Source organism: Brassica napus, chromosome A9 (assembly GCF_020379485.1).
Source record: "Brassica napus cultivar Da-Ae chromosome A9, Da-Ae, whole genome shotgun sequence".
NCBI classification, from domain to species: domain Eukaryota; kingdom Viridiplantae; phylum Streptophyta; class Magnoliopsida; order Brassicales; family Brassicaceae; genus Brassica; species Brassica napus.
Window position 1 is genome coordinate 5,573,699 of NC_063442.1, and position 14,151 is coordinate 5,587,849.

Here is a 14,151-nt window from a genome sequence, read left to right on the forward strand (position 1 = left end):
TAGGAAAAAAATGGAATGACCCATATTTGAATTCGATTGGGGTTGGGTGGGTTAGTTTGTTTTTTAACGTTGGTCCGATTATTGCTGATAGAATTTGTAGGTATTACATGCAAAAAAAAATTGCATATCGCGTTACATACAATATAGTGGTGGTGCCTGCATGCTTTTTGTAACTCGGAAATGTTACTGATGGACGTTTAATGTGATCATTTTAAATATTCTTAATTTACTCTGATCTGGTAAACTATGCTTTTTAGATTCATAACTTTTTTTGTTACTTGCAGAAAAAAAGAAACTTGATATACAAGGCAGTTGCGCGAAACATTCATAGATGACGACATTAAAATATGGCCCGTAGTCGTTCACTTTCGTGCAGTATGATGACGACATTAAAATATGGGCCTTCGGAGGGTATAGAGTCCAGTCCATACATGATAAATTGCAAGATAATCAAAATATTTCATTTAGGCTGCTGAGCTATTACTACGTTTACTAAACACCCAGTCAGATTGTTAATTTGTAAATTATGTAAACACTGCTTGATTATTTTCCATCAATCCTAAGACCATTCAAATAATATGTTAGTTTCGTTGTTGTCTCACCGCTCACGGTATAATGCATGACAAATGAATAATAATTCAATTGCATATTATCTAAAAATCATGTATTTGGGATTTGGCTACATATATCGTGGACAGGTGCATAATAACTTTAGGCCATCGTCTTTGAAACTTTCTAGTGGAATTTCTTCTCGACAAAATTTGAGAAAGAGAGAAAAGAAAGAGTTCCTCTACTGATAAGCTATTGCAAAGTTATAAAATATAATGTTTTTGTTTGCTTTAAATACAAACTAGGATAAGACTTGCGTCCATGCGCAAAATAAGTTTATTTTTATATATTATCGATAATTTTTTATATATATTTGATCATTTTATTTATACATATACAATGTTTTTTGTTGTTATTATATAATTTCTTTCCAATAGACCGAATCAATTTTTATTAAAAATTGTAGAACTAAACTATAATTAATATATCATGGAATGATATGATTGGACATTAAACAAATTATGACATAAAAAAACTTATTTTTTCCACAGAAAATATTCTTGAAAAAATGAACAGTACTTTTTCTACAGTTGAATTATTTTGACATTTATCTTCCATACGGTTTTGAAAGGTTTCAGATCAACCATCGAATTGATACATGTCATTTTAATGCTTTTAGTCGTATGCTTAAGGAAAACTTATATTTTTTTGTAATTTAAAATCGTTTTAAAAATTCAAAATATAACATATAAGAAAAAAATCTAACATATAAGAAAAGTATAACATATAAGGTTTCCTCATTTTTGTAATTTAAAGTCGTTTTAAATTTTTTAAAATATATCATATAAGGTTTCTTTATTTTTTTAATTTAAAGTCATTTAAAAAACTCAAAATATAACATATAAGAAAAAATCTATTTTTTATTATATGGTTAATGTGATTTTTAATTTTTTTAATAATATAAAATTAAACAAAAATGAAGAAGGATGCAAAAATTGTATCAAATCTTTATTATTCATAGTCATTAATTATCATATATACGTTAATTATGTTAGGTAATTCTGCAGCTTTTATTTAAGGAAATAATACACGCTAATTATTGGATTTAGACCAACATTTTTTTAATTGATTATTAAGCTAACACGTAAACTAAATTGATATCCTAATTAAGTGACACATAAGCATAATATGTTTTAAGTTAGTACAAACTTAAGGTTGTAACTTTTTAAATGATCATCAATTAATATATAGGAGATATAATGTTTTATATCTATTGTAGTATTATTTAGTAATTAATTTTATCAAAATAAATATAAATAATATTTTTGAAAAAACTGGTAGAGTTTCCCGAAGTTATTTTTATTTATTTATCAAACGTTGGAATCTGTCATCATGATAAGTTAATTATTCTCTTTAGTTGATTTGGTCCCTAAAATATGGTTCCAAAGTAACAGAAAAATGATGGAGTTGGGAAATGTCACATCTAGAAGATATAAATTTTGGGTTTTCTGGTATTTTGCTCTAATAAAAAGGAACTAGTTAGTGAATGATAATGAGACAACCACCTTTTTCCTTAACAAAATGCTTATTGCATCTAGAAGGTCAACTAGATGTGACATAAGCGAATAGATCTGATTAGAAGATCGTTATCGAGTTAAGTAATAGATTATGAAAAAGGGATCTTAACGTCGTTATTACCCTATCAGCTTGATTATTTCCGGACGGCTAAAACAATTACCCTATCATCTGTGGACACAGTACGAATCTTTTGGAAGGGTGTAAATAGCTGTGTTTCTAAAATAATAAAGCAAACTACATTAAATGATTAAAGACTCAGCTGAAATTTTGTGCAACATCTTGAATTTTGATCAACTTTGAACAATCTATTTTGAAGTCTACACTATCTGGGACCATGATTGGCAAGGCTCAAATCATAGCTTATACGTTTCACACTTTGCATCCATTAAATCCAAAGTGTCATCCCAGTAAAATGTATAAACTTGTGGATACAGAAAAAAAGTTTGTACGTGACAACAGAAAAAAAAAACTTAAATATTAGTTCAAAAGACACTGGCAAATCATGACATATCAAATTATATATATATTTTTTTGTAAACTTCATTCAATCAAATTATATATTTAAAAATAAAAATATACTACATACTTTTTTGGTAAAAATATGCTACATATTTTATAATACAATGTTATTTTACTGCAAACAACACGAATTATTCAATATTACAATGGAACATTAGTTGAGAAATACGATTACAAAAGTCTAAAACTCTAGTATAATGACAAACACGGATTATTATTATATTACAATGGAATAAAAGTTTAGAAAACACCCATCCAATGGGAATAAAAACTTTGGAAAATGACAGAGTTTCAAACACAAAAGAGTTTAAAAAACCCTACGCACCACGTGCCAAGTCCCTGTCACGTCCCAAAAACCGTTGACACTCCTCCGTGACCCTGCAAAGCGACTCGTGCGCCGAACCACCACCCTCGCTGCTCAAAGACATCTCCGCATTGTCTCTCAGCTTCTTCACTTTCCTTCTCATCTCCTCACCTTCCTCTTCCGCCATAACCTTCCTCACAATCGCCTCAATCTCTGACCTAGTATTTGCCTCCTCCGCTCGGACCGCGATTCCTAGTTCGTCGCTGAGCAACGCCGCGTTCATATTCTGCTCAGCAAAAAGCGGCCACGCGATCATCGGCACGCCGTTAACCACGCCTTCTAGCGTCGAGTTCCAACCGCAATGAGTCAAAAACCCGCCAACGGCCCTGTGGGCCAAAACTTCAGCTTGTGGGGCCCATGATGGGACCACCAGACCTCTATCGCTGGTACGTGTCACGAACCCTTCCGGTAGATATTCCGGCGTGCTGTCTTTTGTTCCGCCGCCGTTGGCCGATAAATACGCGCTGCAAGAAGAGCCGTCAATCGGTGGTCGAACCACCCAAACAAAACGTTGCTGGCTTTGCTCAAGTCCCCAGGCCAGTTCGGTTAACAGTTTAGCCGTTAGAGAACCGCCACTTCCGAAGGAAATGTAGAGAACCGACTCATCAGGTTGTTGGTTCAACCAGTCCAAAACCGGGTGAACGGTTTTAGATGATTCTACCGGTCTGCACAACGGACCGATCGGGTAAACGGGTACACGAGCGAACCGACCCAAAAGTTTCGGGTCTTGAAGGGATTTTAATGATTTAGGCTCCATCTCGTCCCATGTGTTAACCAAAATGCCATCTGTTTTTGGGTAAGCTAGACAGTGACGCACAAAATCGCGGTACAACGGTTCGTCCGGAACCAGGTATGCATCTAGCGTATCTTCGAATCGAACCGGTTCACATCCCGGTATCTCAAGTGGTTTTCTTTGCACCGTGTGCTCTTCTTTGACATCTTTTTCCAAAGTTGGATAATATATAGTAACCCCAAGAAAACGTGCGTTGGAAGTGATGAACGCATACGTCAACATTTTGAACTCCGATGCGAGACGTAAAGCATCTGTGCCGAACAAGTCGACGATCAGAGCCGTTGGCTTTTGTGTCATAGCAGCGATCTTGGACCGGAGGGCTGGAACGGTTTCACGCATAATGACTCCTATCTTGGTCACCACGTGGTCTGCAGGGTCCACTAATTCAGAAATGTCCGGCGAAGGAAGATTGACAACGTCCAGGCCTGTGGAGTTTAAGAACTTGGACTGAGCTGAGGTTCCATCGGTTTCCAGGACGAAGACGGTGACACGGAAGCCGTGGTTAGCTGAGAGACGTTTAGCGAGCTCAATCACCGGGATGATGTGGCCCATTCCGGGACTTGAAAGCAAGGCGGCGTGTGGTTTTGTGATTTGCATTGATACTTCTTTTTTAATTGTTTGGTTTGTATGTCTTTGTTTTGTTGTTGAAGATGGGTTTTCATTGCACTGGGGTTGTGGTCCATTTATAGCCAATTTTATCACTGCTTGTGAAGTTGTAAATTATAACATTGAAAATTTGTGTGCCCAGTCTTAATTAGAAATCATTATTAATCTATAATAACTTATGATTAGTTTGAATTAGTTAACCACTTAATTATTATTATAGTGTGAGGTGTATATTTTTGTTTTATTACGCTACCATCTAAAGGGTGCACATGGTCTTACTCTCACCAATACATTAGAATGAAGATTAGTAAACTATACTATTAAATATGCTGAGATGCAGTAAAGATGCTTGAGCAAACGTTTAGACACTAGTTAAAATAGGATTGTGTGCGTAGAATCAACTATCTAAAATGTTTGAAGAAGTTGATATTTCTTTTTAGTATTTCTTGTATCGGAAACATTACAAAATACGAATGCATGGGAAAACGTATACAATGAAACTTGCTTTATTGGAGAAAATGAACTTAACCGAAAGGTTTCATAACGATTAATGTTTTTTTATATTGGTTTACTGTTTTTCTTTGTAAAAGTATTTTATATTTTTACTGTTGCATTGTTGACAAAAAAAAAAAGGGTTTACTGTTGCATTTGGTGTTGTAAATATTGAGGAGCAAAAATAAATATAAAACGTGACTAATCTATACTATTATTTGCGAAGTAATTTTTAGTAACGAAACTCTCATGTTGAAAATTAGAGTGATTAATATTTATATTACCCTTAATAAATTTTATGTATATATATTAATTATATAATCAAAAACGAATTTTGATTAATAATATTAACCTTTTAAAACAATAAGATAATTCTTATATATTATGTTGTTATCTTAAAACATATTTTTCAGTTACAAATTTAAAAAATAAAATATAAAACAAAGTCAGAGTGGTAAATATCTATATTACCCTTAATGAATTTTATGTATATATATTAATTATATAATCAAAAACGAATTTTGATTAATAATATTAACTTCTTAAAACAATAAGATAATTTTTATATATTGTGTTGTTATCTTAAAACATATTTTTCAGTTCTAAATTTTAAAAATAAAATATAAAACAATTAATAAATTTAATTAAACATATATATTTATTTAATTTTTTGGAAAACATAAATAATAAGTTATTATTCTGATTTTGAATTAGAAAAATAAACTAATAAATATTTGTAAAACGATTAAGTCCGTATATGCGGACAAGACACCTAGTATATTTATATAAGAGAAAATCTATAAAATTGTAAAGTAATTCTTACTATTCCATAAATTTACTTTCAAATGCAAATAAAGACGATTTTTGTTACGGTATGTTAAGATTATGATAATAAACTTTTTAATGCAAAAGGTTTGGTTAAGATGTGCCCGATTCCACCAAATATACAAATGGAACCTAACTATACCAAAGTATATTATTTTAGCAAAAAAAAAAAAACTATACCAAAGTATATTATCTATATATGATTTATCGAAACTCGACTAATATGCTACATACTGATTACATATTGAATTAAAAAATATAATAAAATCGTTTTGTCGGTGTAATTAAACTTTGTTTTTAACATATTGAACAGAGTGCAGTGCACGATGGTCACTAGTTGACCATATTGAGATCTGGAGTAAAGAGCAGTCGGAGTCTTTATTTTTACCTTTAGTATTCTATCACCATTCCGTTCATCGACACAATTTGAATTAAAATATAAACAGATAACCTAATTTAATTTATAAATCTTGTATGTTTATCAGGAACATATGAATCTATGCAACTCGATTCTTTTTTGTCTATAGAAAGCGTACGTACCATTAACCGGATTTTAATCATGGATACAATACAATAACATCACCAATTGGGTCATGAAATATGAAAACGTACGGTATCACAGAAAGTAAACACAGTATGTAAAATCAAATCGAATTTCAATCATAAAAAGCAAAATTCATATTAAATAATATTGTATACACATAAAATAGTTATAGAGATATAATACTTATTTTTTTGGGATAAACAATGAAATTAAATCTTATATTTTATATAAGAACATACAAGAATGAATTAAACAAAAAAGATAAACAAATGTAGCAAGAGTTTGTACAACTTAAAGCAATATCTACTCTATTAATTTAAGGTTCTATTTTTATCTACCATTGAAGTTGTCATTTAAATTTTGGACTGTTTCAAATTTGTTAGTGTGTTACATAATTTATAGACCATATCCTCTTAGTTACAATTAATTATACAATAAAATTAAAACCAGATAACTAAAATTAAACCAACAATCTATTATATTATAACAACCAAATGAATTATGTTCTATTGAATTATGTTCTATCTACTCTATTAAACTATACTGATTGTATATTTACAATTATACTAGCAATTCAATAACTCTCACTTGGACCTCTTTTACTATAGATTAAACTTTGCTCTAAGTTGATTTATAATTTTCTCTTATCAACATCATATAATTTTCTCTATACCGAACATGTATATGTTTGATTCCTCTTTGCTTCTATAATAGATTAGATATGATAACTCTTTTTACACATCATTTTGTATATATGTTACTTGGCTCTAAGTTGATTGATTTTGTATTAGGCTTAGAGATACATGCCATTATGAACACATGACTTAGAGACTTAGAGATACATGTCATTATATAAACTTCAATAATATAATTTCAAAAGTGCCAAAATATGATATCTGTTTATAAAAATCTATTTAAAAAAATAGAGTAGAAGTTAGGAATTACATGTATTATTAATTTAAAAAATATTTGTAACTACTAATTTCGAAAATATAATCCTTATCTACAAGAAAATTACAAAGATATTATTCAGCAAATATTTCAAAAATATAATCCTTATCTACAAGATTCTTAACAAGATATTATTCATACTAACTTGACTTGCACACCAAATAATCGATAACAACTTAATACAATTTATTTATTACGAGATTCTATCATATTTGAAAGTTTATATTTTTAAAATAAATTAAATAATCACATTAACCATATAATAAAAAATAGATTTTTTTCTTATATGTTATATTTTGAATTTTTTAAAATGTCTATAAATTACTAAATCTCGGTCGATACAACAAAGATTTATTTAGAAGCTATTGAAATCACCTAGCGAGAATATGGATTGCACTACAAATTTGCTTTCGTAACCTTTACCCCCTTTCTCTTCGTCACAATACCGAAAATGAAAAACTTGAAAGTGTCGATTAAAAATCTGAAATGGTAATGTTTTCTTTAGTTCAGTCCATTGTTTTCCTTAACTAGATGGTCCACATACATAGAAGAATGTATTTTGGCCTAAAAATGATTGCATACCCAAAATCAATACGAATCATCATCAATTTCGTTTAAAATTTTGTTACAATAAAAATATAGGTTTGGGCAAATAATCTGAATCCAAAAAATCGTACGAAATATAATCTGAAAGGCAGTAATGAACTTTAATCAAAATTGGTTAGATATCCGAACGGTTCAAAATTTTGGTATCTAGAGAACCAGAATGTAACCGGATCCGAAACAAAATATTACGGGTATCCGAATATATTCGAACCATATTTATATACTTAAATATATTAATTATTTTTAAATTTAATATTTAAAGAATATACAAAATATATAAGATGTTTTTAAGTTGTCCAAAATACTTAAATATATATATAAATAGTTAAAAGTACATGTTTAAAATAGTTAAAGGATACTCAAAATACCAAAATTACTTAAAATATCTATTTTTTCATATCCAAATATTTAAGGTAAACCAAATTTTATTTTAAGTTTAAGTATTTTGGGATACATTATTCAAATTTATATGTTATATATTATTTTTATTTTTAGATTTTGAGATATTTAAAGTATATATGAATTTTATTTTGTTTTTAAAGTTAAATTAGTTATCCGAATCCAAACTCAAACCAAACCCGCAAAGATTCAAATTAAATCGAACTCGCAAAGATCAGAACAAACCGAACCGAACCAAATCGAACCGAACCAAATGGTACCTGAGTGTCCACTCCTAAGATTCAAATGTAAAAAAAAAAGTTATTCTAGCAAAGTATACTATTTATAATATTTAAATACAACATATTTTTAAGAAATCACTCCGCGCAGAGCGCGGGTTATCGTCTAGTATTTATTTAAAAGTAAACTCAAATACGAATTCACCTTAAACAAACCAATTGGAATATACTACTCACTAAAATATACTATATATATGTATGACGATATGCACCAAAAAAAAACTGAGATATTATTGTATTTTTATGCACAGAATAAGAAAATATCATATACCATATCATTGGTTCCTCCCACGATCTAGCTACCACCACAATATTGTCCTACATAACACAACTGATATATTTTTTTGTTTGGTAAAAACAACTGATATTTAAGAAATCTATATAAAAAGACCAATTAATCAGCACATGATCGGATTGGTAGATCACATGCCTAAAACTATATTTTATTTTAGATACATTAGTGATTAATATTTTATATGCATACAGCATACTACTGGTCAAGAAAGAAGAAACATGTATATATGTTCTATCTTTTTTTTTTTTTTTTTTTTGTCAACTAGAAATTTATCAATGGGTCTAAAGCCCAAAAAAGGGCGAAGCCCGATTCAAAACAACACAAAAGGCCAAGACTAACGGGCTAAACATTACACAAACTCATTGGGTCGGAAGCCCAAGAGAGAAAAACCGTTGAGGAGGAAACAGGGTTTGTCACCCACCACGTGGACGATTGCCCGGCAATCAATGGGCACGTGTCAAGGCGAGGAACGTTTTCTTCCCCCGGAAGCCAGAAAGGTGATACGGCGGAGCTCCGCCACCGCGAAGACTTTCCGGTGAACAGCCAGAGAAAACAGAGCCGTCACAGCCGAAACCCTAGACTGACGGATCAAAGCTTCGGAAAAGCATAATCAAGCGCCTACAATCAACCCAACCACTCCGAGATTCCTTCATAAACAATCTGACACCTTTATAGATTAGAATAAGCTTGAAGGTGGAATGACTCAAACCGAGGATATGAAAGATTCGAAGGATCAAATCAAGAGGCAGATGAGCAAAGAACACAAGAAGCAACGATCGAAGTATAACCAGAAAAAGATCCGGGATGAAGCCGGCGAAACGGAGCTAAGAGAGACACCGTAACCCGGAGACAAAAGCCGGCGAAGCAAGTGCTTTGGAAGCCACTGCTTCTCAGAGGCGAAGCCCGACGGACGGGAGAGGAGCCGGAGAACAACCGGTTACAAAAAAGGTTCACCTCTACTCTTCCTCTGTGAAAGATCTGAAGAGAGAACAGAGGAGAGAGAGGTTCCTCACTTGTATATATGTTCTATCAAAAACGGAGAAGAAAATAAAACTTTAGGACTGAAGAAGTATATGATTTTCATGGTGAAATTACCTTTTTTATTTGTTCACTCATGGTGAAAGTACCTAAATACGCCGGAAGCAGCTCCAGGAGCCATGCATTATTATTGTTTCTACTATCTTAAATTAGAGGCCTATGTTTTTTATGTGTGATTTTTAATTTGGACCATCATTTAAATTTTTTTTATCCAATTACACATAATTTAATTACAATATCTTTTAATATCTTAATCTTTGATTTGAAATACAAATAAACAACTTTCTTTTTAAATTTCTAACAAAACCTTAAAACAATCTTTTTGCAATTTATTTTCGTAATTAATTATTTTAATTTTAATCTAATCTATGAAATTAGAGTCCTATGACTTTTTTATGTGTGATTTTTTATTTGGACCATCCCTTAGAAAATTTATCATCAAATTACACATAATTTAATTACAATATCTTTTAATATCTTAGTCTTTTATTTGAAATACAAATAAACAACTTTTCTTTTAAAATTCTAACAAAATCTTTAAAAAATCATTTTGCAATTTATTTTCGTAATTAGTTAATTTAAATTTTAATTATCATTAAAATATAGTTTTTTAACGCTGGTTAATTATGCTATTACAACTATGAGAAATATTACAGACGATTCTGCAACCGACAATTCTACCTATCGTATGAGGATTCACGCTTGACTGCATCACCTGAGCCTCCCTATGGGATCCATGCTTAACGGCACTCTTTGCGCCATGCTGCAGATCTTTTGCAAGCCCTTTTCTCCTTTAATTCGCATAATTCTGCATTCTCCGGGAATTGAAATCCAGACCTCTTGGTGTAGAAGCATTAATGAATCTTTGGTCAAACCACTGGACCAAGGGGGCTTCCACATTAAAATATAGTTAGAAATTAAAATTAGTTCAGTTCTGCTTTATAAATATAAATTAAAATCATATAAAATATTTTAATTATATTGTACTAATAATTGAAATTTAAGTTAATTCATTTTTGGAAATAAATTTTTTTTAAAAAAATTATTAGCTTTAAAAAAAAAAAAATTTATTTATATTTGAAATAAAATATAAAATATGAAAATATATCTATTCCATTAAATTAGATTCTTATTTTGGATTTCATATGTTATATTTTAGTTTTGAACTATCAAACACGGATTCATCTAAAACATTTAAATTTCATTATATATAATATTTATAAAAGAACTCAAACTGCTTAAAACTGAATGGAAAATTAAGATTAAAATTAGTAGTTTAAAATGACTCAGTTAGAACTGATATGAGAGTTTGACTGACATTTCATATACAAAGATTTATATTCGGCTTTCAGATCCAAATAACGACTTACATCCTTCAAGAAGATAAAAAAAAAACAAACTTAAACAATCTGTAAAACAAAATAAGTGTGTAACTATAAAAAAAATGAAACTTAACCATGCATGGCACATACTCTATTCTAGTTAGACCTTATAACACGGTACGACGACCATAGCAACCTAACCAACTTATATGATTTTTTGTTTAGATATAATTTTATGTTGAATTTAAAATTTTCAGTTTTTAATTTAATTTCAAAACCATAAAGGTTTTTTAAATATAATTATATATTCATTATATTTCTGACTTGCCATTTCAACTAAGAATCGTCAATATTTGTTTAAGTTGTACGTTGAGAAACAAACATGTATATAACAAAAAAAAAGGAAACCAGCGACTTTTAACTTAAAAGAAATCAATCAAATTAATTTTCATCCATAAAAATATATCATTCGATCGTTTTTAAATATTCAAGATAACTCCAAAAAAATGTCAAGATGATCTGGTGGCGGGTGACCTGTGGATGCCACAAAACATGTTCATTCAAATTTCAAAGTACACTGCGGTTAGAGAAAATCACCAATTAATCGTAATTTATATTTGGACCACTGTTGTTGAAATATTCCGCTTATTATATAGTTCTATGACAAACTTCTTGTTTCTTTTTCTCCTACTATATCTTCGTCACTGCGTAATATATTCCCCGTGACATCACAAAAACGAATAGTATTTAACCAGATGGGTATTTAACTTACAAAATACTAATTTAAGACATTTAAACAATATCAAATGTTCTCGAAACTGAATGACTCCAAGGAAGATGGTTAAGAAAGTAGCTACTAAGAAATGAGATCATCAAATATATCACTGATTAAAAATTGGGTAGGGGGCTAAAATTTTACCGCTTACTATATACAGTGTTTGATTTGTGTAACCAAAATTATTGTCTTTCTTCTTATGCCGTAACTACATAATACTATTTCTTGTGATCTCTAACGAAACAAAATATACATAAGTTGCAAAATGGTAAAGTCAAGGCTTGCATTGAGGACAAGCGGATACCCGTCTTACGTAAATAACACCCAAGTTATATTAATGATCTGTCATTTAGAATGGTCCGACTTCGGATTCTATAATACATGGTCCTCTTAGTCTCTCTGTTAAAATATTCATGTCATCTTTTGTCGTGAGTTGAATAATTGAACTTAGTATTTAGAATCTTTGGTGAGACCGTCGTTAGCAAACATTACGCAAGTTAAATAAATTGCAACAAGGCGGTCCAATTGATCTAATATATGTCACAAATGTTACGCGGTCCAATCAATCTGATCACTTGCCACAATGATAGCTTACTCTCTTCTCTTCCCGTAATTATTATGCGTATTGTGTAGATTGAAGTTTGACCAAAACAAATGGTGGATAGAAGTTTGGATCATGTTAGTTTCAAAAAATTAATAAGTTTGGATCATGTTCTAAACCTATTGCCAAGAAATAGTGTGTATTGCTTATATCGAGTGAAACATAATAATGTAAGACTTTAAGTTAGGCTTAGTTGATAGATGAGAGACAGCAGAAGGTGGTCCGGACACACTATTTTTTTAAAACCTATCACAGAAAACTACTATGAAATTTTGCATTGTTTTACTTATATAACTTTTTTTAGTCTGGAAACAATATGAACACCAGTTCGCCCTAGACAAACTTCCCACGCACAATACGTGAAGCACCGCCGCCAACCCAGCTCCTCGACACCAGTTACTCCCAGAAATCTGTCTCCTTCTCCTCTGCTCACCGGTTCTTCTACCTTGGCGACTCGCCCTCTCCATCTTCCAGATTTGCTCATCATGACTCACGGGCTGAAGGAAGAGGCGACTGCTCCAGTGTACCCTGGTCGAGTTTCATCCCGAGCTGCTCTTTCTAGTCCTTATCTCGCCTCTTTAGCCAACGTGCTCCGTTTATCATCATCACACCAAGGCGTCACGTTACAACTTCCAGAGAGGCCCGAATCAGCGAGATTAACTCAATGAATCAACGCATACACTCCACGTCTGAAGGTTCACAACTATTCCTCCACCCAACAGATTTGCGCGTCATGACTCTATTACACTATGCCGTCTCAAGCATCGACGATTCTTCACAAAGCCGGATTTGTGGTCTTCATGATCTCCTTGCCGCTAGAACTATTGTGCAAGAGTGTGGACTCACCAGATTTACTAACTACATCACCGCTGCGCCTCCATCACAGTGCGCCATCTCAAGCATCTGATGGTTCTTCACAGAATCCACTACGTGACCTTCAAACCAGAGTTATTACATGGAGACCCAACCATCCCGAAGCTTTTTTACCTCTTATCCGATGTTTTCTCACACACATTCTGGTTAAACGAGTGTGATGACTGTATGCTTAGGTCTCCTTCGGTTACAAATTATTGGGCTCAACCCGGTAATGTTGAGTTCTGAGGTTTGGACCCAATTAAACCATCATCTCTATCATCAAACTTCATCGTAAACGCTTCTTTGGAAATAAAGCTAGAGCTTGAGATTCACCTAGTCTCTTCGGTAAGCTTGTTGGATTTAAAGTTGATTGTGCTTGTTTCAGTGTCATATAAAGTCAGATAGGACTTCGTACTCTCAATGTTGCCTACGGTTCTCTGGAGCTTCTCGCCTTATTGTTAGTCAACATTCAAAATTCTTCTTATAGGTGTATCAACATTGCTTTTGACTATCAATTGTTCTTTCGAACAATCGCCATGGAAATAAAAGTAGAGTTTTCCTTTGGGTTTCTTCATTTTGCTGAGCATGACTTGCCCTTTGATGATTCTATCTTTAATTTTTTGTAATGTTTTCTGGCTTTATTCTACTGTCAAGCATTGTCTCTATAATCTTCTGCTTTAGCTGTAAATTTTCATGCTCTTGAGCCTTTTAATATAAGTTTAGTGTTACAAAAGAAAAGTTTTAATATGTTTTCTAAAAGA

General features: G+C 31.7%; 1 protein-coding gene across 1 annotated transcript; it reads right to left on the reverse strand.

The window, feature by feature from the left end:
- Nucleotides 1-2,844: 2,844 nt before the first annotated feature.
- On the reverse strand, nucleotides 2,845-4,483 carry LOC106364155 (UDP-glycosyltransferase 72E2-like). The gene has a single exon (XM_013803781.3). It carries the CDS (start codon nucleotides 4,398-4,400, stop codon nucleotides 2,964-2,966), a length of 1,437 nt encoding a protein of 478 aa, XP_013659235.2. The 5' UTR covers nucleotides 4,401-4,483; the 3' UTR covers nucleotides 2,845-2,963.
- Nucleotides 4,484-14,151: the final 9,668 nt, after the last annotated feature.